This window comes from Microcaecilia unicolor, chromosome 12, assembly GCF_901765095.1.
Source record: "Microcaecilia unicolor chromosome 12, aMicUni1.1, whole genome shotgun sequence".
NCBI lineage: Eukaryota > Metazoa > Chordata > Amphibia > Gymnophiona > Siphonopidae > Microcaecilia > Microcaecilia unicolor.
The window spans coordinates 4502767-4527932 of NC_044042.1; the positions used below are offsets into that span (position 1 = coordinate 4502767).

At 45.9% G+C, this 25166-nt stretch overlaps 1 protein-coding gene across 2 annotated transcripts in view; it reads left to right on the forward strand.

Annotated features, from left to right (window-relative positions):
* The window catches only part of CDK18 (cyclin dependent kinase 18), a 76227-nt gene that overhangs the window by 22802 nt on the left and 28259 nt on the right, over nt 1-25166 (forward strand). The window contains exon 2 of one of the 2 annotated variants that reach the window (XM_030221630.1): nt 7358-7506. In XM_030221630.1, the coding sequence (XP_030077490.1) occupies nt 7383-7506 (124 nt within the window). In that variant the 5' untranslated portion in view covers nt 7358-7382. Of the gene's footprint in view, nt 1-7357; nt 7507-17166; nt 17250-25166 lie in introns of those variants that run through there. The other variant, XM_030221632.1, reaches the window with a different exon arrangement.

Below are 25166 nucleotides of genomic sequence, written 5' to 3' on the forward strand. Positions count from 1 at the left end.
CCTAATGTCCTAACATCCTGTTTGCTTTTTATGGCCGCTGCCAAACACTGGGCAGAAGATTGCAGTATATTGTCTACAATGACACCTAGATCTTTTTCATGAGTGCTGACTCCTAAGGTGGACCCTAGCATCAGATAACTTATGATTTGGATTATTCTTCCCAATGTGCATCACTATGCATTTGTCCACATTAAATTCATCTGCCATTTGGATGCCCACTCTTCCAGCTTCCTAAGGTCTTCTGCAATTTTTTCACCATCCACATGTGCTTTGACAACTCTGAATAGTTTTGTGTCATCTGCAAATTTAATCACCTCGCTTGTTGTTCCATTTTCTAGGTCATTTATAAATGTGTTCAATAGCACCAGTCCAAGTACAGATCCCTGTGGCACTCCACTTCACCCTTCTCCATTGAGAGAAATGACCATTTAACCCTACCCTCTGTTTTCTGTCCAATAACCAATTCCTAATCCACAGAAGGACATTGCCTCCTATCCCATGACTCTTTTTAATTTTTCTCAAGAGTCTCTCATGAGGAACTTTGTCAAAAGCTTTCTAGATACGCTGCATAAACCGGCTCGCCTTTATCCACATGTTTATTCATGCCTTAAAAGAAATGAAGCAAATTCTACCTCAAGAGAACAAACTCATTCTCTGAGAGCTAGGAGCTCTTTGCATCGAGCACGCATATAACCTCTCGCCAACTGGGAAGTAATCATACATGTGAAACTCAATATAAAAGACTGGATAGCACCCCATCTTGCTGTTGGACTGCTGTTTGCATCTTAGTATTATTGCGTTTAAACTTCTTAAGGTACTAGGGATATTAGATTAATATAAAGAACCTTAAGGGATTATATGGTATATTGTGTAGTTTTATTTAGTGTTTGCTTCTCAGAAAGTAATTAAATGTAATTAAAAGTCTAATGAAACTTCCCTCTTGTTATCCTAATTAGAAGAATAGACCATAAGTTAAGACTATAAATGAAGAGATGTGCTAAGGGTTGGTGGGAGGTACGGAGGGTGAGTGGGAATGAGGACTGAACTAGGCCCTGTTGTGTCTTCTAGAGGCTATCTGTTAATGCTGTAGGCTGTGGCAGAAAGTTCAAAAACTATGGGGAAAAGGGTATGGAGACTAGTTAATAAAAGTTTGCTTTTTTACCGCTACACGTCCCAGCTGAAACAACAAGATAGGTCCAGTTACTTTCTCATGCAGGGGTATTGGTTGGTTACCCTGGAGGAGCTAGAGATGTACTTAGGTGAAGTCTTGAGTTCTTAAATACAAAACAACCTACGCATCCAGCTTCTCCTACATAAGTACACAACTATGGAACGCACTGGCAAAAACTGTGAAAACAATCTACGACCACCTAAACTTCAGGAAATCACTAAAAACCAAGCTTTTCAAAAAGGCATACACCACCGACCCAACATAAATACCTACACTCTGCAACACAGCATAACCAAAGCTCGTAATAGACATTATATAACCTTTCCTCTCCTTGTTCCCCACCATCCCTGAAACACATGTACCTTCAATCGACCACAATATCACCTTGCATATGTTTCTCTACCGGACTTGGCGAATGCCTTTACGGTACTATGTAAGCCACAATGAGCCTTCAAATAGGTGGGGAAATGTGGGATACAAATGCAACAAGTACATAAATAATCACGTTATGCTGGACAAATCTCTACCCTTTGTTTGTCTGATAGTGGTAAAACTAGGTGGAACAGCACAGACTGGACCAACTGGATGGGCCAATTGCCTCTTATCTACTAACAGCTGCAAGGGTGCTGGGTTATATATCATTACTGTTAAGGCTGCTGTTCTATTTCTGTTCCTCTTTAGGAAAGGACAGGAAGGGATTGGGATTTGACTTATGTCATTTTCTGTAGCAGCTGATTTACAGTCGGGTCTTTTCCTGTCCCTGGATGGCTTAAGGTCTAAATTTTAAACCGTTGCACTTGTTCGCTGAAATTGTTTGTGCAGTCCCAGGACCAATCTTTACAAAGCAAAATCAATATCGCCCATTAACTTGCCGACTTAAAAGAGTTCTAGCAGCTCAGCCGACCTCAGACTTTGCGCCTGACCATAGTAACATAGTAGATGACGACAGAAAAAGACCTGCACGGTCCATCCAGTCTGCCCAACAAGATAAACTCATATGTGCTAATTTTTATTTGTACCTGTCCTCTTCAGGGCACAGACCGTATAAGTCTGCCCAGCACTAGCCCCGCCTCCCAACTACCAGCCCCGCCTCCCACCACCAGCTCTGGCACAGACTGTATAAGTCTGCCCAGCACTATCTCCGCCTCTCAACCACTAGCCCCGCCTCCCACCACAGACTCTGCCACCTAAACTTGGCTAAGCTCCCAAAGATACATTCCTTCTGAACAGGATTCCTTTATGTTTATCCCACACATGTTTGAATTCTGTTACCGTTTTCATCTCCACCACCTCCCGCGGGAGGGCATTCCAAGTATCCACCACTCTCTCCGTGAAAAAGTACTTCCTGACATTTTTCCTGAGTCTGCCCCCCCTTCAATCTCATTTCAGATTGTTATCCAACTTGATAGGAAAGAAGTTTCGGTCTTGAAAAACACCAGACCCCTGACGCAGGCGCCGAAACACGGCCCTTGTCGGGTCTATCTTGGAAAATCAACAATTGCTAAAAAAGAATCGTGTCCCATTTTCCTAAGGCTCTTGGTGCGTCTGTGGTTTTTTTTCTTTAAGTCTAAGTTTGCCTGATTTCACAAGTACCTGTTTGTAATATGTAAACTGCTTTGATTTGCACCATGGAAAGACGGGCGGTATAACGGAAATGCTAATAAATAAAATGAGGATCAATGGTGGGATTTCAAACCTCGCTTCCCTGATTCTCAGCTTTAACCATTAGGCTTCTCCTCCACTCCTTTCGTAGGCCTCATATATAACCCTGAAAATCAGCACCGTGAGATACACCTCAGAGGTGGCCTGCATGCAACTCTCTAAATAATCTGATTGCACAGTGTGTCAGGGGCGTAGCCAGACAACAGGTTTTGGGTGGGCCTAGACAAGAAGTGGGTGGGCACCAAGTGTTCTCCCCTTCACCCACCACCAAAAAAAAAATCTCCACTGGCGGGAAAACATTTCTTTCCACCTTAGCAGTTTGCAGCAATCACACACTGAAAACTGAGCATACGCAGGTGCCAGCGTTTTCATTACCATCAGGGGGAAGTCTTCTGCTGGCAGAGCTTGGGATCCCCACCTGCTACCGCTAATACGTGTGCTGCTGTTGGCTGGGCCTGAGCCCTAATTGGGTGGGTCCCGGCCCACCTGTGGCTATGCCACTGCAGTGTGTGAAGGAGTGACATTCTGCAGATTCAAATTTTGTCCTTCTTTCCTGCCGTGTGCACTGTAAACGCTTCAGTACATAAGTAATGCCACACTGGGAAAAGACCAAGGGTCCATCGAGCCCAGCATCCTGTCCATGACAGCAACCAATCCAGGCCAAGGGCACCTGGCAAGCTTCCCAAACGTACAAACATTCCATACATGTTATTTCTGGAATTGTGGATTTTTCCCAAGTCCATTTAGTAGCGGTTTATGGACTTGTTCTTTAGGAAACCGTCTAACCCCTTTTTAAACTCTGCTAAGCTAACCGCCTTCACTACGTTCTCCGGCAACGAAATTCAGAGTTTAATTATGCGTTGGGTGAAGAAACATTTTCTCTGATTTGTTTTAAATTTACTACACTGTAGTTTCATGGCATGCCCCCTAGTATTTTTGGAAAGCGTGAACAGACGCTTCACATCCACCTGTTCCACTCCACTCATGATTTTATATACCTCTATCATGTCTCCCCTCAGCCGTCTCTTCTCCAAGCTGAAAAGCCCTAGCCTCCTTAGTCTTTCTTCATAGGGAAGTCGTCCCATCCCCGCTATCATTTTAGTCACCCTTCGCTTTACCTTTTCCAATTCCACTATATCTTTCTTGAGATGCGGCGACCAGAATTGAACACAATACTCAAGGTGCGGTCAGTGTTTGGGGATTTCCTTACCTGCTCTGTTAATCACGTTATTGTGATCTCTTTCCTAAACGGAGCAAGTGAGCTGATATCCAGGGTTGGCCCTGTGGGAGCTGATATCCAGGGTTTACTGCTCTGCATCTCCAAACATCACAGAATTGAGACTTAGCACGTTGTGTGACCTTTAGTTGTGTGGAACATGCAGAGGGCTGAATGGACTATTGGTATCTGATACAACTAAAGCTTTTCTCCAATTCCGACCATCTATAAGGGATACAAGGACCAGTAGAACAGTAATGAGGTTTCATATTATATTATCTGTCCATATGTTCCACCTCCGCTCACCCTAACCCACCCCCCCATGTTGTAAATGAAGATGTTTTAATGCCTATTGCGTTGACATCGTCCGTAGCAGACTATTCTATAATCTGTATTGTTATTTGAGTATTTTTACTGCTATGATTGTCTATCGCCTATGTTCATTGATCTTGTTGTATGCCACCGCGAGTGAATTTCTCCAAAAATAACAGGCATCTCCTGGTGTTTCTTTCCTGCTGCATGAGGGCTCTTTGCTCCTTCTCATTCATCACATTCTCTTTCTATTTGTCACTTGTCACCTCCGCTGCAAGAGCTATACCAGAGCCTCATCACTGATCTCGGGGCACATCAGTCCTCTCCTCCCAGCTTCTCTGCATCACAGGCTTCCTCCTCATTACTGAAACTCCTTCACTTTGATTTAAAGAGAGAGAGAAACAAATTCCTACTGTGAGCAGGGACAGAATGAACCGGCTTTAGCCTTGAACCCAGCAGGGCTGCCGAGAGACTGAACCCGGGGGGGGAGGGGGGCACAGGGCCACTGCCACCCCCTCCCCATCACTGCTGCTGCTGCTTCTCCCCCCCCCCCCCCATCACTACCGCTGCCTAAATACCTTGGCTGGCGGGGATCCTGGGGCCCCGTCATCAGAAGACGTCTTCCTCCAGCATTGACTGCCTGCCCCTGCGGCTGCTGTTCCTCTCAGGGCATGCTGGGTGGAGTGGAGTGGAGGAGTGGCCTAGTGGTTAGGGTGGTGGACTTTGGTCCTGGGGAACTGAGTTTGATTCCCACTTCAGGCACAGGCAGCTCCTTGTGACTCTGGGCAAGTCACTTAACCCTCTATTGCCCCATGTAAGCCGCATTGAGCCTGCCATGAGTGGGAAAGCGCAGGGTACAAATGTAAAAAAAACAAAAAAAAAAAACCGAGTATGCGCGCCTGAGAGGAAAAGCAGCCACTCAGCAATGGGCAGAAGAGCAGTGCTGGAGGAAACTCTGGGTCCTCCCCAGCCTCTGAGGGGGGTCAGGTGCCAGAGGTTTCTCTCTCTTGTCCCTGTCGGGATGCGATCACTCAACTCCCATCAGGAGCAGGAGAGAGAGAGAGAGAGACCCCGGCGCCGGGCCCCCCTTGGCGGCCCGGTTGAATTTTGCCCCTCCTCTTGGCAGGCCTGGACCCCAGTGCATGCAGAGTCTTGTAGTTCTGGATTCATCCTAGATGCCCTGGGATGGTGGTTTCAAAGCAGGACTGGCTCATGCTGACCTTTATGGTATAACCCTGTATCTTCCCCAGAACACAGGCATGATTTAGAAAAATCCAGGCATATATCTGAAAATACAAGAAGGTAGTATTATCTAAAAAAAAAAAAAAGATGGACAGGGGTCATGATAGATCCTTGTGTGCTTCCCCCCCCCCCCCCCCCCAATCCTATCAGATTTATAGTTCTCCCTTCTCCCCCTCTCTATCTGGTCTGTCTTTTTTGCTACTTCTTTTATTAGCCTGTGACCCACCCAGACGGCTTGTCTGATAGGGGGGGTACTAAGTTCTCAATAAACTTAAAACTCTGGATGTATTGGTTGATACCTGGAATCCTTAGTAGGGAGGGGTAAAAATCAAAGCGGCAAAAGAATGCAAGAAGGCTGGGACAGATGCAAAGGAAGGTGGTAAGGATGTAAGAGCACGTAGAAGGAGACAGATGGTGCTATGATGCAGTAGCCATGGAGGTCTCTGTCCTCAAATGCTACATTATTAGGTGACGATAGTTACTATGGGCAGTTCGGGATCATTTTTGGGGGCCCTGAGACTTTGCTTTTTTTTTTTTTTTTAATCGCTTATATATCACTTCCCCATTGAAACCAGTTCAGTGACCAGATTTGCAAAGCAAGCTACAATTACAATATCACGCTTGAGATATAAACATGAATGAAGGTCTGTAGATACAACTAGACACAACGCAGAATCAATTCAGCAGTAAAACTGCCATTACAAGCAGGACACCAACCCCCCCAAGTCATCAGCAGCCACCAGCTCACAGGAGGTTTTCATAAAGACTCACAGGAAAGATTCCACCAAGAACAAAATCAATCCTGTTAAAAAAATCACATTTTAGAACGTTTGATATCCACCTACATTAAAGTTCCACAGCACATCCAGGAGGGGGAGCTCTATGAGCAGAAGAAGCAAGACGCAACACACCAACATTCACCATGGCCTGCTGCTTTAGTCAACCTGCTGAAAGCTTCACCTGCTCAAGATCCAATACATACTCTTGGGGGGGGGGGGCACTTAAGTAGTCATTGGTTCATTAGATTTACTGTACCACCTTTTACTGGGAAACATAGCAAGGCAATTTACGTGCTAAAGTCAAATAGGAAAGAACACCCATAACCTGATCGGATAGAAAGGAGAATAATCCAGTCAATCACATCAATTGATGGTTATGTAAACATGCAATTCATTTAATAAGAGAGAGTTATTTTTGACACCAGTGTGATTTCCTGCTTGATTTGAGGGGGGGGGGGGGAGGGCAAAGGGTAAGGAACATAAGAATAGTGGGTCAGACCAATGAACCCTCTAGCCCGGTATCCTGCTTCCAATAGTGGCCAATCTGGGTTACAAGTAAATGGCAGAAACCCAATTAGTAGCAACATTCCAGAATCCCAAAGAGTAACAAGATTCCGGAATTCCAAAGAGTAGCAACATTCCAGAACCTCAACATTCCATATAGAATCTCAAATCATGGCAACGTTCCATGTTACCAATCCCAGGGCAAGCAGTGGCTTCCTCATGTCCATCTCAATAACAGACTATGGACTTTTCCTCCAGGAACTTGTCCAAACCTTTTTTTAAACCCAGATACAAGTTCCAGAGGAAGTGATATTGGTGGTGGAGGGAGAAGGATCAATTCAGCATTACTGCTCACAACAACATTTGAATGTGCCACCCCTCCCCCCCCCCCCAATGCCCACTCCAAACTACAGCTATGCTTTATGGGTGTGTATGTGTTGCAGTTCTTACAGATACATCTTTACTTTACAGGGTGAAGCTTCATTTTCCCAAAACAATGAACAGAATGAAGAATTTTAAGCGTCGTTTCTCTCTCTCAGTGCCACGGACTGAAACCATTGAGGAGTCGCTGACTGAGTTCACAGAGCAGTATAACCACCTGAACAACAGGAGGAATGAAGGTATAGTGGGGGCCGGTGGAGGGAAGGGGGAGATTGATGCCCTGAGCTTTGGCACAAAGGGTCAGCTGGCAGTGAAGTAAATCTCAATTGTGCAATTTTTCAGGCAGAGGTGCCAGTTCAACAGTGCAGACAGATTTTGCTGTTAAATGACTGGATGCCACTCAGAGCCAGATGCACTAACTCCACGGAGAGAGTCGTTCCCTTACTGATCCTTTAGCAAATCGGTAAAAAAACGGGCATGCATGAATCGCTGTTAGCTCATTTGCACGCGATTTCCTTCCTAAAGAGGGGAAGCCAGTCGGCCAGCTGAGCATGCGCAGAGCAGCCAAGCGTTATGCCAAAGACGGCTTCATACACGTCCTTCACTCAAAAAAAAAGGACGTCCCTGACGTTTAGCTGACACCAGTGACAGCTAAACATGCTGTGATTGCCTGAGAGAGACCTGGAGGGGCATAATCTGTACCATGTATGTATGCACCAGTGGCGTACCAAGGGGGGGGGGCAGTGGGGGTGGTCCGCCCCAGGTGCACGCCGCTGGGGGGGGGGGGGTGCCACGCCAGTCAGCGTCATTGGTTTCCATGCTCCCTCTGCCCCGGAACAGGTTACTTCCTATTCCAGGGCAGAGGGAGCATGGAAACCAACGACGCTGACCGGCGCGCGGCACCCCCCCAGCGGTGTGCACCCGGGGGGGTTCTTTCACCGGGGTGGCGGGTGTCCCTTCACCGGGGGGGGGGGGGGTCGCACTACACAGAGGGGGGCGCTGCACCCAGGGAGGCGGGGCGCATCGGCGATCCGCCCCGGGTGTCAGCGCCCCTCGGAACGCCACTGGTATGCACTTTAATGCAAAACCATTTGTATGCAATACCACAATGTAGTCTTCTTTACCAAGTATGTATGAACCTAAATGTAATACTATTTGAAATCTTGTACCCGGAAATGGCGATCGCCATCAAGGCATAATGTAAGCCACATTGAGCCTGCAAATAGGTGGGAAAATGTGGGATACAAATGCTACAAATAATAATAATAATAGAAAGGGATGTCCAAATAGTTTTGATTTGGACGTCCCCGCATGTCCCGATCCCCTATTCTCTCCGGCGGTTTTCGAGCACGTAAGAAACACACGTCCAAGAAAAGGACGCCCATCACAAAATCTGAAGACAAAAACCTTCAAGTGTTCATCAGGGACGTCCTTTTTTTTTTTTTTTGAGTGAAGGACGTCCAAGTTTTAGGCGCTTGAAAGGACATCCCTGAGCACTTGGACGTTTTTTTTTCTTCCGATTTTTGCGATGGGCATCCTCCTCTGCATGTGTCCCGCTTACAGCAGCCCCAACGAGAGGTGCAGACCTCCCGTTAGGTTTCCACGGTGCATGGGGTCGGAAACGGTAGTGCATCGCATCACATTCACATTATAATAGTAATTAGCTCATTTGCATTCCGTTTTCATTTGCTGCTACCGTGACAGTAAAATGGCTCGGAGAACCCTTTTGTGCATGTCCTGGTTTACTACTTGCGCGCTAAAATGGCTAGAACCAGTTTAAAAACCACGCTGCTGGCTCGTTAAGTTTCGTGCATCTGGCCCTCAGTCCTGGGGAGGTGAGCAGGCTGGGAAAGAATGTGGTGCTCTTCAGGAAGAGGGACCAAGGGTTGGGAATTGTGCTTGCCTTCTGAAGATGTGATAAACCATCTTGGGCATTTTTCGGAAAAGCAGACTAAAAATCCAGATTGTACAGATTGTTCACAATTGTCGGAACAGACTGACAGGGCAATTCTAAAAAGTGGCGTGTCCTTTGGGGCCCCGACGCAGTGCGGGGAGCACCCCAATTTCAGGATAGAATGCTAGCACCTGCATCAGTGCACCCAAAGGGAAGGTATGCTCGTTTACACCAAGTCAATGACAGGCAGAAGCGGTCCTACCAAAATGCCCATGGCCCACCCACATGCACGCTCACTTTACAAGTGCAGTGCACATTTAAACTGTCTTACCAAATAGTGAATTAATGCACATAACTGCCAATATAAGCAGTGGAGTGGAGGAGTAGCCTAATGGTTAGTGCAGTGGACGTTGATCCTGGGGAACTGGGTTCGATTCCCACTGCAGCTCCCTCTGACTCTGGGCAAGTCACTTAACCCTCCATTGCCCCTGGTACAAAATAAGTATCTGAACATATGTAAACCGCTTTGAATGTAGTTGCAAAAACCTCAGAAAGGTGGCATATCAAGTCCCATTTCCCTTTGTGTCTTTGTAGTATTTTATTTTAGCCTGTAAAAAACACATAGTAAACATTTTTTTTAGGTATATTAAAAGCAGGAAGCTGGCAAAAGAATTGGTTGGACCGCTAGATGACCGAGGAGTAAAAGGGGTGATCAGGGAAGACAAAGCTGTAGCAGAGAGATTAAATGAATTCTTTGTTTTGGTCTTCACCGAGGAAGATTTGGGTGGGATACCGGTGCCAGAAATGGTATTCGAAGCTGACGAGTCGGAGAAACTTAATGAATTCTCTGTAAACCTGGAGGATGTAATGGGGCAGTTCTACAAACTGAAGAGTAGCAAATCTGCTGGACCGGATGGTATTCATCCCAGAGTACTGATAGAACTGAAAAATGAGCTTGCAGAGCTATTGTTAGTAATATGTAATTTATCCTTAAAATTGAGTGTGGTACCGGAAGATTGGAGGGTGGCCAATGTAACACCGATTTTTTTAAAAAGGTTCCAGAGGAGATTTGGGAAATTATAGACTGGTAAGTCTGACGTCAGTGCCGGGCAAAATGATAGAGACTATTAAGAACAAAATTACAGAGCATATTCAAAAGCATGGATTAATGAGACAAAGCCAGCATGGATTTAATGAAGGGAAATCTTGCCTCACCCAATACATTTCTTTGAAGGGGTGAACAAAAGTGGATAAAGGTGAGCTGGTTGATATTGTTTACCTGGACTTTCAAAAGGCATTTGACAAAGTACCTCATGAAAGACTCCAAAGGAAATTGGAGAGTCATAGGATAGGATGTAGTGTTGTGGATTAAAAACTGGTTAAAAGATAGAAAACAGAGAGTAGGGTTAAATGGTCAGTATTCTCAATGGAGAAGGGTAGTTAGTGGGGTTCCCCAGGGGTCTGTGCTAGGACCACTGCTTTTTAACATATTTATAAATGACCTAGAGATGGGAGTAACTAGTGAGGTAATTAAATTTGCAGATGACACAAAGTTATTCAAAGTCGTTAAATCGCGGGAGGATTGTGAAAAATTACAAGAGGACCTTACGAGACTGGGAGGCTGGGAATTCACATGGCTGATGACTTTTAATGTGAGCAAGTGCAAAGTGATGCATGTGGGAAAGAGGAACCCGAATTATAGCTATGTCATGCAAGGTTCCACGTTAGGAGTCACAGACAAAGAAAGAGATCTAGGTGTTGTCGTTGATGATAACGTTGAAACCTTCTGCTCATTGTGCTGCTGCGGCTAAGAAAGCAAATAGAATTTTAGGTATTATTAGGAAAAGAATGGAAAACAAAAATGAGGATGTTATGGAGCCTTTGTATCGCTCCATGGTGCAACCACACCTTGAATATTGTGTTCAATTCTGTCGCCGCATCTCAAAAAAGATATAGTGAAATTAGAAAAGGTGCAGAGAAGGGCAACGAAAATGATAAAGGGGATGGGACGACTTCCCTATGAGGAAAGGCTAAAGCGGCTAGGGCTTTTCAGCTTGGAGAAAAGGCGGCTGAGGGGAGATATGATAGAGGTCTATAAAATAATGAGTTGAGTGGAACAGGTAGACGTGAAGCGTCTGTTCACGCTTTCCAAAAATACTAGGACTAGGGGGCATCAGATGAAGCTACAATGTAGTAAATTTAAAACGAATCGGAGAAAATTTTTCTTCACTCAACGTGTAATTAAACTCTGGAATTCGTTGCCACAGAATGTGGTAAAGGCGGTTAGCTTAGCGGAGTTTAAAAAAGGTTTGGCCGGCTTCCTAAAGGAAAAGTCCACAGATCATTATTAAATGGTCTTGTGGAAAATCCACTATTTCTTGGATAAGCAGTATAAAATGTTTTGTATAAAATGTTTTGTACATTTTTGGGATCTTGCCGGGTATTTGTGACCTGGATTGGCCACTGTTGGAAACAGGATGCTGGGCTTGATGGACCTTTGGTCTTTCCCAGTATGGCAATACTTATGTACTTATGGTCTTGTATCCGTTTCGTGCTTCCCTCCATGCATTTTTGTTTGTATTGTTTATATTTCTCGTCCATGCTCATTCTATTCTCTGGCAGTGGGTTTTGGCCATTTTTAGTTCTTCATCGAACCATGGTACTGTTTTGTGCCTATGTCCTATTTTTGTTTTCAGAGGGGCTATAGTATCCAATATGTGAGTGCTTCTTTTGTTCCAGTCTAAGAGGAATTTTCCGTGCTAGTTGGCGACCATCGATCATTGTATGTGGCCATCCAGAATTTGGTTGTATAAATCTTTCCCTATGTTTTGTATGGTGCTTGTGGTTTTGTTGGATGGGTTTTGTGTTCTTTCCAGTAGAGTTATGTTTAGCTTGAAGTGATTGGACCATGGAATTTCAGTGTTTGTCAGGTTCTGTATTTTGAATGTCCTGTGAAAATCTGTAGGGTAGTAGGTCTACAGCATGTCCTTTGATGTGGGTTTTAGTCACTGGTGGTCACTGGAAGTCCCATAGTTGGAGGAACTTGTCGCTTTCTTTGGAGCAGTCTGTTCTCTGGTCTTCTAGATGTATATTGATATCTCCTAGTAGTAGGGTGTTGGGGTTAGCTACACACGCATTTGAGATGAAGTCCATGAAGTTTTCCAAGTTCTTGGGGGTCTGTAGAATAGGATGCAGCACAGTTGGTTGTGTAAGTTTGATCCCTGATTTTAAATTAGGCAATTTCCAGTTGTGGTTTATAGATTCCACATAGGTTTTGACCGTGAAGAAGGATCGGTATATTATTGCACTTGCTCCGCCTTTTTCCCCAACTCTGGTCCAATGTAGGAGTTTATATCCTGGTAGTAATAGGTCCAGATAAGGTCTTCTTTATGTATCCATGTTTTGGTGATGAAGACCAAACCAAGATCTTCATCGGTTATACAGTTTTTCTGTTTTGTTTACCACTGATCTGGCATTGATGTATCCCACTGGTATAGGCTGGTAGTCATCCGGTAACGCTGTGATGGTAATTTTTTTTTAGTTGACGTTGATTTGGGGTTCTGTGTTTTTTGGTTTCTTTTTTTGGTTCTTTGTTGTGTACAGGCTTCGAGTGTTTGATTTCCATTTTTTTGGTTGCCTTATCCAATTCATTGGGTTCTGGCCAGGAGGTGGGTGTCTCTTCCAGTTGGATAACGTAGATTACATAGTATTGATATATTGTTGTTTTCCCTTTGGGCTAGGGTATCCATGGATGTTATTAGTGTTAAGGTTACCAATCCTGTTAATATTTTTGTAAAGTACATTTTGGTTCATGCGGTATAAGTTTGGTTTGTTTGGTTTTTTTTTAGTGTGTGTGGGTATTCAGTTGACTGGGTGTTTGAGTGTGTGTGGTCATTCAGTTAAGAGTATGTGTGAGTGGTTTTTTTGTTATTTTTGGTAGACGAGCTAAGTAAGAGGTGGGACACGTGTCTTGTTGATGTTGGCCATGGTGGACACTCAGCCTCATCGATGGTGCTGGCTAGTGTGCCTGTGAGTTCATTGATTTTCCAGGTGGTGCTTCTTTTCTGGTGACGGGCTTGCTCACTGGTTCCACTTGAGGTGTTGCCTTATTGTTGGCCCAGGTGTCGTCCCAGGGGTCACTGCAGACACACTCCATGTGGCCGCTGGCTGTGACTGCTTTCCTTCCCCTGATACAGGTGGCTGTGGAATCCTGTACATCTGATGCTCACTCATCACACGGTCAATGATGGTTACCAGTGTGCTGCTCCTCCAAGTGCCGAGCGCTGAAGGAGTGCTGGAGGAGTGTTCCTTTGTCCCTTCATGGCTGTCCAACCTGGTGTATCACCACTTCGTTCCCTGCCATCAGTGCTGTGAGCCTATGTGGGCTGGATTCTCATCTGCCGCACTGTATCCATACAGGAGGGAGAGAATCCAACACATGATGGTGAGTTACAGCAGGGAGCGAGGATGACACGGGTCAGTGGATTCCAGTGATGGAGAGACAGGGTGTTTGATCAGCTGAAACGCAGCGCTGCCTCGACCAGATTACCTGGTGGTGAGTCTCGGCGGGTACCGGTAATGGGGAGCCTGAGCATTCGAGCAGTTGAAGTGCAGCACTGCTTCAGCCAGTTACCTGGTCTTAACGTCCATGGCGTTGTGTTCAGTGATGTTCTGGTACTGGGCCACTTTTCCCTCTCTGCACGCTTGAGTAGCCCTTGAGCAATCTATGATTTTTTTTCCCCCTATGTGTCCATATTTGGTTGGGTTCACAGAGCAGGTGGCTCCTATCTGGCAGCCATCTTGAAAATGTGCCCAGATGCAGAGAAATATCTGAGGAGAAATAAAGTTTATCTTGCTCTTCTGCAATAATATTAAAGGACCATGCCTATTTCTTCACAAGACCCAACATTTTCAGACTTCCGTGAACAGCCTGGGTTAAAAGAAAAAAGACCAGAGCTGAGGGGGAAATGTGCTGAAGGAACAACAAATATTGTCTTGCAAAATTTGTATGCACAGAACAGCATTCCAGCTTTGTGAGAAACATTGCGATAACCAGAATAGTATGTGATGGAGTCATGATTGTTGCAACCTGTAGAGTTAGTCATGTACAGTAGGTATTTTCCTGTCCTTGGAAAGCTCACCGTCTAAGGAGCAGATGCAGTTACCTTGCATTTCAGTTGTGTGCTAAAGCTTAGCGCCTGGTTTCCTAAACACAAGAATAACTCAAACATTGCACTTCCCAATTCTGCAAGAAAATAAGCCGAGCTCAAAAAATGGGAAAGCACATAGGATGTGTTGCATATGGGTCTTCAGTAATGGCAACTATCTTATATAATAATTCGCACCTCCAATGTTCTGAAGCTGACTCCGTGGCAGTGAAGCCGTGTAGTGTTCGTAGGGTTCGTAATTGCCCCGCCCTCGAGGGAACTCTGTATAGTTGCCAGGGAAAGAAACGCGACGTCCGAAGCAGAAGGGACCAACCACAGGCCTCGCACTCGGAGGGAAGGGAAGGCTGCATATAATATTCACCCACCGGAAGTTCGTTCCCTCCCTCCGAGTTCCAGGGTCATCATCCGTCCCCCCTCCCTCCCAGTTCCAGCATCCCCCCTCCCTTCCTCCCAATTTCAGGGTCCCCCCTCCCTCCCTGTTCCAGGGTCGTCGTCCCTCCCTCCCTCCCTTCCAGTCACAGGCCCCCTCCCTCCGAATTTTAAAAGTCATCCTGACTTACCTCACGCGGTAAAAAGCGTGCAGGCTCAGCACTTACTACTTCAGTTTTCCCTTCTCTGTCTCTCAGCTCTGGTCCCGCCCTTGCGGAAACAGGAAATGAGGGCGGGACCAGAGCTGAGAGACAGAGAAGGGAAAACTGAAGTAGTAAGTGCTGAGCCTGCACGCTTTTTACCGCGTGAGGTAAGTCAGGATGACTTTTAAAATTCGGAGGGAGGGGGCCTGGAACTGGAATGGAGGGAGGGACGACGACCCTGGAACTGGGAAGAAGGGAGGGGGGACCCTGGAACTGGGAGGGAGGGAGGAGGGGCCCTGGAATTGGGAGGGAGGGAGGGGGGCCTGGAACTTCCCTTAAAAACATTAATGGCAGAAGGTCATTACCTTGCTAGCGCCCGTTTCATTTCAGTGAAAAACAGGCTTTTTTTTACTAGTGTCTTATAAACATGAAATCCGCACTGGCACTCACCAGATCAGATGTGGCCACATCCCCACGTGAGCTGGAATGCTGTTCTGTGCACACAATTTTGCAAGACCAATATTTGTTGTTCCTTCAGCACACTTCCCCTCAGCTCTGTCTTTTTTCTTTTAACCCAGGCTGTTCATGGAAGTCTGAAAATGTTGGGTCTTGTGAAGAAATAGGCATGAAATTCTTTAATATTATTGCAGAAGAGCAAGATAAACTTTACTCCTCAGATATTTCTCTGCATCTGCGTAGAACAGCTAATAGCGCCATTACTTGGATTTAAATGTCTACCCGAGGCTCCGTGCACAGTTTGTGCACAAACCTAGTTTCTACCCAAAGCAATGGAGGATTAAGGGTTCTTGCCCAAGATCACATGACACATTGGTGGGATTCGAAATGTGATGTTCCTGGTTCTCCACTTGAGGGCGGTGTTGAGAAGATCCCTTCCAGCACAGGTCCCTTCCCTACACCCCTTCCCGTGCACTCCGCTCCATGGATAAATCCTTCTTATCTGTTCCCTTCTCCACTACTGCCAACTCCAGACTTCGCGCCTTCTGTCTCGCTGCACCCTACGCCTGGAATAAACTCCCTGAGCCCCTACGTCTTGCCCCATCCTTGGCCACCTTTAAATCTAGACTGAAAGCCCACCTCTTTAACATTGCTTTTGACTCGTAACCACTCGCCTCCACCTACCCTCCTCTCCTCCTTCCTGTACACATTAATTGATTTGATTTGCTTACTTTATTTTTTGTCTATTAGATTGTAAGCTCTTTGAGCAGGGACTGTCTTTCTTCTATGTTTGTGCAGCGCTGCATATGCCTTGTAGCGCTATAGAAATGCTAAATAGTAGTAGTAGTACCCCTCTCCTCAAGTCCCTTCACTGGCTCCCTATCCGTTTTCGCATCCTGTTCAAACTTCTTCTACTAACCTATAAATGTACTCACTCTGCTGCTCCCCAGTATCTCTCCACACTCGTCCTTCCCTACACCCCTTCCCGTGCACTCCGCTCCATGGATAAATCCTTCTTATCTGTTCCCTTCTCCACTACTGCCAACTCCAGACTTCGCGCCTTCTGTCTCGCTGCACCCTACGCCTGGAATAAACTTCCTGAGCCCCTACGTCTTGCCCCATCCTTGGCCACCTTTAAATCTAGACTGAAAGCCCACCTCTTTAACATTGCTTTTGACTCGTAACCACTTGTAACCACTCGCCTCCACCTACCCTCCTCTCTTCCTTCCCGTTCACATTAATTGATTTGATTTGCTTACTTTATTTATTTCTTGTCTTTTAGATTGTAAGCTCTTTGAGCAGGGACTGTCTTTCTTCTATGTTTGTGCAGCACTGCGTATGCCTTGTAGTGCTATAGAAATGCTAAATAGTAGTAGTAGTAGGTTAATATTCAGCCAGTAGTGGTGAGCAATTTTTTTTAAGCCCCTGCCAGCTTTATACCCAGATTTTCAATGCTGTGCCATGTCCGGGTGCCAGTGTTGAATACGCAGGTGTACGTGAATGGCCGAAACTTATCTAGTTAAGGCAATACCGCTGAACGATAGTACTGTGTTTTATGTGGTCTGATTTGTCCGGTTACCTTAGCCACATAAGTGCTGACTCCGCCCCCAGACCACCAACAAGATAACTAGGGGGGATATTCGGCGGCACCTGTCTGGTTAAGAAGTGTTGAATAATCCCTGGATAACCCTGCAAACAGGAAACCTCTTCTGCCCGGTGAAATCACTTTGAATATCGACCCTCTAGAATCCAGCAGGAAATAATGAGCCATATCTGGATCTGAGCTTTCTAAACGTCGGATCAGCTCCCAAAGAACTGAATCGAGCTGTAACAGCAGGACAGCGATGAAAGACTGAAAGAAAAATCCATTCTGGAGAACAGACACTAATCACGTAAGAAACCAACTCTTTTCTTCTCTGCTGTAACCTACGACCCCTGCAAAGCGCCACAGCTGATAATGGTCAATTTTTAGCCATCGACATGGAGCTGGTGTCCCTCTGTGCCACAGTCGGAAAAGATCCAAATTGGAAATTTAGGAAACAGAAGAGGTGCACATGAGGAGGGGGAATCGTGAGCAGGGAGCTATCATAAGTTCCTCATTAAGGGCCTCTGCTGGGCCATAGGAAGAATCGGTGATTCTTCTGCCTGGTTTATACTGTTTCACTTCCTTATCAGCAGAAACTGCAAGAGAGCTTTTGTGAGCAGAAAGTGAAAGACAAGCTGCACCTTTACTGGTTCTTTGTCCTTGGCACAAGTTAAGCCAGTTCTGCTTTTAACTCCTTCCATGCATGGACCAGGGTAATATGAGGACTGGATTAAACTGTTCAAGGTGGCATGGAGTCAAGTCTTTAACCGATGACATCGACAATAGAGGTTCCTAATGCTGTCCTGGAGATGACCCTCTGCAGCTGAGTGTTCAGGAAGCCACAGTGAATATTCATGAGATAAATTTGCATGAAATGGGAGTGGTGCATGCAAATTGATCTCGTGCGTATTCCTGATCAATGTTTTAGAAACACAGCTGGTCCCCAGGACAGTTTGGGAACCTCTGATCCAGGCTGTAGTGGTCAGAGCATCAGTCTGACAAACAGCAAAAGCAGGTTCAAATGCCACCACAGCAACTCGTGACCTTGGGCAAGTCACTTAACCCTCCATTGCCTCAAGTATGAACTTGGATTGTGAACCTTCTGGGGACAAGGAAATACCCCTGGTACCCAGGGCCACCAAGAGGGGAGAGGGGCAAAATTCCCCGGGCCTCCAAGGAGGGCCTGGCGCCAATGTCTCTCGCCCTCTCCTGCTCCCAGGCTGCCAGTGCCGCAGTCCCCAGTCTCCACCTGTCTACCCTCAGCTCCCTTCTGTCTGCCATCCGACCCCCTGCATTTTAAAAAAATCTCTAAAACAGCAACGCAGCGCCTTCTGTGCGAAAGCAGCAGATCGCCTCGGGTAGGCCTTCCCTCACTGTGTCCTGCCCTCCTCTGATGTAACTTCCTATTTCTGCGAGGGTGGGACACAGTGAGGGAAGGCCCGCATGAGGTGATCTGCCACTTTCACACAGAAGGCGCTGCGCTGCCGATTTCGAGATTTTTTTTTTTAATTTAAATGAAGGGGGCCGGATGGCAGACAGAAGGGAGCTGAGGGTAGGTAGGTGGAGACTGGGAACTGTGGCGCCGGCGGCCTGGGAGCAGGAGAGAGAGGCGACAGCAGTAGCAATTGGGGGGTGGGGGCGGCCAGCCAGCCTACAGGCCGGCCGGCCTTGCCCCAGACCCAGCTCAGTCTCTCGGCGGCCCTGCCGGTACCGCCTGCATGTAACTCACTACTACTACTACTACTTAGCATTTCTATAGCGCTGCCAGGGTTACGCAGCGCTGTACAAGTTTAAACATGGGGAAGGACAGTCCCTGCTCAAGAGAGCTTACAATCTAAAGGTTACAAACTATGTAGTCAGTGTAGGTATCATGAATGGGGAAGGTGGTTAGGTGCCAAAAGCAAGGGAGAAGAGATGGGCTTTGAGTAAGGACTTGAAAATGGGCAGGGAGGGCGCATGGCGTATGGGCTCGGGAAGTCTGTTCCAGGCATAAGGTGATGCGAGGCAGAAGGGGCGGAGTCTGGAGTTAGCGGTGGTGGAGAAGGGTACAGATAGGAGTGATTTGTTCTGAGAGCGGAGGTTACGGGTGGGAACATACGGGGAGAGGCTTGAGCTAAATCCATATAATACTATTTAAATAAATCCAGTTGCCAGTCCAGGTCACAAAGGGGGGGAGGTGGTGGGGGGAGATATGTGCAACTAATGAAAACTGTCCTTTGCTTACTTCCATTACATTGAGCATTAGGGAAACAGAGATCAGACTTGAGGACTGATTTACATCTTTTAATTACTGCTTCAAGAAATGTTTCCTTCTGTGTCTGGAGATCAAAGCCGAGGCTGTGTTTAATAGATGTCAAAGAGACCATCTCTGAGTGCTTTGATATCCTGGGTGCTTTCATCATTCTGACTGAGTGACATGAGGGAATCAGAGAAAGATCCGAGCGAGCGGTCCACTGCTCAGGGATTCCTTACAAGTCCAGCACTGGGAGCAGGAGCAAGCAGGGACCAGGGGAAAGACGGTGTCTGTGATGATACATCTCAGTCCAAGTGCAGCTTTCCTTTCCTGCTCAGAATAGTTCAGTGTATTGGCATTTCATAGTAACATAGTAGATGACGGCAGAAAAAGACTTGCACGGTCCATCCAGTCTGCCCAACAAGATAAACTCATATGTGCTACTTTTTGTGTATACCTTACCTTGATTTGTATCTGTCATTTTCAGGGCACAGACCGTATAAGTCTGCCCAGCACTATCCCTGCCTCCCAACCACTAGCCCCCCTCCACCCACCGGCTCTGCCACCCAATCTCCGCTAAGCTTCTGAGGATCCATTCCTTCTGATCAGGATTCCTTTATGTTTATCTCACGCATATTGAATTCCGTTACCGTTTTCCTCTTCACCACCTCCCGCGGGAGGGCATTCCAAGCATCCACCACTCTCTCCGTGAAAAAATACTTCCTGACATTTTTCCTGAGTCTGCTCACTTTCAATCTCATTTCATGTCCTCTCGTTCTACCACCTTCGCACCTCTGGAAAAGGTTAGTTTGCGGATTAATACTTTTCAAATATTTGAACGTCTGTATCATATCACCCCTGTTTCTCCTTTCCTCCAGGGTATACATGTTCAGGTCCGCAAGTCTCTTCTCATACGTCTTGTAACGCAAATCCCATACCATTCTCGTAGCTTTTTTTTGCACCGCTTCCATTTTTTAAACATTTTTAGCAAGATACGACCTCCAAAACTGAACACAATACTCCAGTTGGGGCCTCACCAATGACTTATACAGAGGCATTAAAACCTCTTTTCTTCTGCTGGTCACACCTCTCTCTATACAGCCAAGTACCTTCTACTTACGGCCACTGCCTTGTCACACTGTTTCGTCGCCTTCAGATCCTCAGATACTATCACCCCAAGATCCCTCTCTCCGCCCGTACCTATCAGGCTCTCCCCGCCTAACACATATGTCTCCCATGGATTTCTATTCCCTAAGTGCATCACTTTGCATTTCTTCGCATTGAATTTTAATTGCCAAACCTTAGACCATTCTTCTAGCTTCCTCAGATCCTTTTTCATGTTTTCCACTCCTTCCGTGGTGTCCACTCTGTTACAGATCTTAGTATCATCCGCAAATAGGCAAACTTTACCTTCTAACCCTTCGGCAATGTCACTCACAAATATATTTCATGTGCTTCTCCTTCCTACACTAACACCAGAGCAGTTTATGATGAACTAATAATAAACAGAGGAAGAGAGAAAAGCTTGTGACAGGTGACAGAGATGGCTGATAGGCAGGCAGCCACCCTAGAGGTAGCAAAGACACTTGAGCAATGTAGGCAGCAAGCTGTAGCCAAGGAAGACCCGCAACAGGAAAAAAAAAAAAAGATATTGGTCCAATTTAAAATGCTGATAAGATCATTGGGATTGCAGTTACAGAAGGCATGAGAAGGCAGACTCAGAAATAGTGTGGAATGGCCCTGAAAGAGGGTATGACAAAAGATGTTCATTTTGCAAACAAAGTGAGCATACGGACATATGTGGCACCAGAGACGATGATAGATATCGAGATGAATCTGTGCACAGAACTCTGCACCAGGAGCAACTAACTAAACTAAAAAAGTACTTTTATACTGCAACAACCTTAGCAGTTCTGTACAGTACAGACAGTGAGAAGCCAGGCATACCTGGGACAACACACTCAAATCAATCAACCTAAAAATGAAAAATCACTATAAAACAGGGGCGTAGCCAGACACCCAAGTTTGGGTGGGCCTGGACCCAAGATGGGTGGGCAGAACTCCGCCTTGTCCTACAAGTGATTTTGGTTTCTCCCTCTCTCGCCTGCATGCCATATGGTCTTTCAAACATCCCCTCTCCCCCGTATACCTTTTAAATAGCAGATTTTCACCGGCAGCAAACAGTTGTTGGGAGTTTTGGGCTGGTGGGGCTTGGGGTCCCTGCCAGCCACATTATAGGTGTGCTGCTACTTGGTGGGCCTGAACCTAAAGTGGGTGGGCCTGGGCCCACTCCAGCCCACCCTTGGCTACGCCACTGCTATAGAACATATCATACTTTCAAAACTCAATACCGGTATTTCTTGAATAACCACGTCGTTAGTTATTTTCTGACCTGCAAAAGACTGTTGAGAGATTCTATTCTATTGTTTTCTATTCCGGTACTTTTATACCGCAATTAACATATGTTTCAAAGCGGTTTACAAAAGTTCATTATCTGAATCGGATGTAATTACATTAGTATATGAAATTAGATACCGCAATCTAATATAATTCCTACTTATCAACTAGTTAGTCCAAAAAAGTAAACATACAATGTCTACAAATACGTTTTTAAGATCTTACAAAAAAATTCTATAATTAGATATTAACCTTCTAGGAACTGGTAAGCTATTCCAAACTTTTGGCCCTAGGTATGAAAAAGATCGCTCCCATATAGATGCCAACGTCATCCCTTTCAGAGATGGTTATAGGGAGATCATTCCAAAATTTAAACCCTGTAAAAGAAAATGAGGATGGAAATATTCTTTTGTAACATAGTAACATAGTAGATGACGGCAGAAAAAGACCTGCACGGTCCATCTAGTCTGCCCACGATAAACTCATGTGTATACCTTACCTTGATTTGTACCTGTCTTTTCCAGGGCACAGACCGTATAAGTCTGCCCAGCACTATCCCCGCCTCCCACCCACCAGTCCCGCCTCCCATCACCGGCTCCGGCACAGACCCCGTATAAGTCTGCCCTCCCCCATCCTAGCCTCTCAACCACCAACCCCTCTTCCCCCCGCCACCCTGATAAATCTAGTAGAAGGGAGATGTAACATCAAGGTATTTCCTAGTCACATAGGGGGAGATTCTATAGATGACAACTAAAAAAAATCGACGCTGATGAGCATATTCTATAATTCTATAGGTGCCAATTATAGAATACAGTTAGTTGATATTTCAGCACCTAAATCTCTGTGCATCCAATGAAAACACGATGTAAATCCGAGCGCATAGATTTAGGCAAAGTGATGCATGTGGGTAAGAGGAACCCGAATTATAGCTACGTCTTGCAAGGTTCCGCGTTAGGAGTTACGGATCAAGAAAGGGATCTGGGTGTCGTCGTCGATGATACGCTGAAACCTTCTGCTCAGTGTGCTGCTGCGGCTAGGAAAGCGAATAGAATGTTGGGTGTTATTAGGAAGGGTATGGAGTCCAGGTGTGCGGATGTTATAATGCCGTTGTATCGCTCCATGGTGCGACCGCACCTGGAGTATTGTGTTCAGTACTGGTCTCCGTATCTCAAAAAAGATATGGTAGAATTGGAAAAGGTACAGCGAAGGGCGACGAAAATGATAGTGGGGATGGGACGACTTTCCTATGAAGAGAGGCTGAGAAGGCTAGGGCTTTTCAGCTTGGAGAAGAGACGGCTGAGGGGAGATATGATAGAAGTGTATAAAATAATGAGTGGAATGGATCGGGTGGATGTGAAGCGACTGTTCACGCTATCCAAAAATACTAGGACTAGAGGGCATGAGTTGAAGCTACAGTGTGGTAAATTTAAAACGAATCGGAGAAAATTTTTCTTCACCCAACGTGTAATTAGACTCTGGAATTCGTTGCCGGAGAACGTGGTACGGGCGGTTAGCTTGACGGAGTTTAAAAAGGGGTTAGATAGATTCCTAAAGGACAAGTCCATAGACCGCTATTAAATGGACTTGGAAAAATTCCGCATTTTTAGGTATAACTTGTCTGGAATGTTTTTACGTTTGGGGAGCGTGCCAGGTGCCCTTGACCTGGATTGGCCACTGTCGGTGACAGGATGCTGGGCTAGATGGACCTTTGGTCTTTCCCAGTATGGCACTACTTATGTACTTATGTACTTATGTACTTATGTAGGCGCACTGGGCCATATTCTACAGTATAACTAGGCACCTAAATTTCAGAACACCCACAAAACGCCAATTTCCCCACCCATAACCACACCCCTTTTTGTGTGCGTTAGAAGTTCAGCGCATCGCCTACATATTGTGTGAGTTGTGGGCTCTAATTAACAGAGGAGCAGCCCTATAAAATGTTTTTTTTTTGCAGAGTAGACTAGTTGGGTCCAGGAGCATAGCCAGACTTCGGTGGGAGGGGGTCCAGAGCCCGAGATGAGGGGGCACATTTTAGCCCCCCCCCCCTCCGCCGTTGCCTACCTTTGCTGGCGGGGGACCCCAATCCCCGCCAGCCGAGGTCCTAATCTTCCCGCGCAAGGCTTCGTTCTGTTTCTGACGTCCTGCACGTTGTATGTGCAGGACATCAGACTCACAGAAACATAACGAAGCCTTGCAGATCAGCTTGCAGGACATCAAAAACAGAACGAGGCCTTTGCGGGAAGAAGAGGACCTCGGCTGGCGGGGATTGGGGTCCTCCGCCAGCAAAGGTAGCCCACGGCGACGGCGGGGGAGGGTTGGTGGCAGGAGGGGAGGGTCGAGAGGGTTATCGGCAGAGGAGTCCAGGGCCAAATCTACGGGGGCCCAGGCCCCTCCTGGCCCCACGTAGCTACGCCACTGGGTGGGTCCAACCCACATAAAGCACATCACAATAATCTAGCATGCTCAAAGTTAGAGCCTGAACAATCCTTCTTTGTCTTTTTAAAATGAAAAAGGCTTTTTTAATTAATTGAGCCGCATACGTCTCAAGGGAAAGAATGGTGTCCTCCACTCTTCCTAATATCTTTATCTGTGGTTCAATTGGGTAACAAACCTTATCTATATTTATCATCTTGACATAAAACACCCTGTTGGAGATTAGAACCGGTGAAAGTTTTTGTCTAGGTTCAACTTTAGGGGGTCTTTTACTGAGCCACGATAGCGTTTTTAGCTTGAGGTAGAAATCAGCTGGTGCTAAACGCCCAGACGCCCATTATATTCCTACGGGTGTCTCAGCATTTACCAGCAGCTGGTTTAGAGTTTAATTTTCTTTTATTGATTTCCGAGACAAATACAATCAAGAGCTCACAACATAACAACAAGTAACATTTTACAAAGTAAGGCAATACCAGAGCTCACATGGAAGAAGTAACTATCCATATCTAGGGTTAAAATTAAGTTAAGAAAAGAGGAAAAGGAGGGAAGGAGGGGGGGGGGGGGGCTGGAGGGTACAGATCAAAGTATAAAACATGCATAGGCCAGCAGCTGATTTGTACTGCGAGCTAAAAATGGTATCGTGGCTTAGCAAAAGACCCCCTTAGCATGTGTGTAATAACCCAGTCTTCAACTAACGTAACACAGAACATAGCTTTAGTGTCAGTATTCAACATCGCATAATCCGGAGGTAGAAGAGTAAAATCCAAAAGCTTACCCAGGGATGACATAAGTACATAAATACATAAGTGTTGCCATACTGGTCCATCAAGCTCAGCATCCTGTTTCCAACAGTGGCCATTCCAGGTCACAAGGACCTGGCAACGTCCCAAAAAAGTTCAACACATTTTATGCTGCTTATCCCAGAAATAAGCAGTGGATTTTCCCCATTTAATAATGGCCTATAGACTTTTCCTTTAGGAAGCTGTCCAGACCCTTTTTAAACCCCGCTAAGCCTTTACCACATTCTCTGGCAATGAATTCCAGAGTTTAATTACACATTGAGTGATGAAACATTTTCTCCAATTCGTATTAAATTTACTACTTTGTAGCTTCATCGCATGCCCCCTAGTCCTAGTATTTTTGGAAAGAGTAAACAGA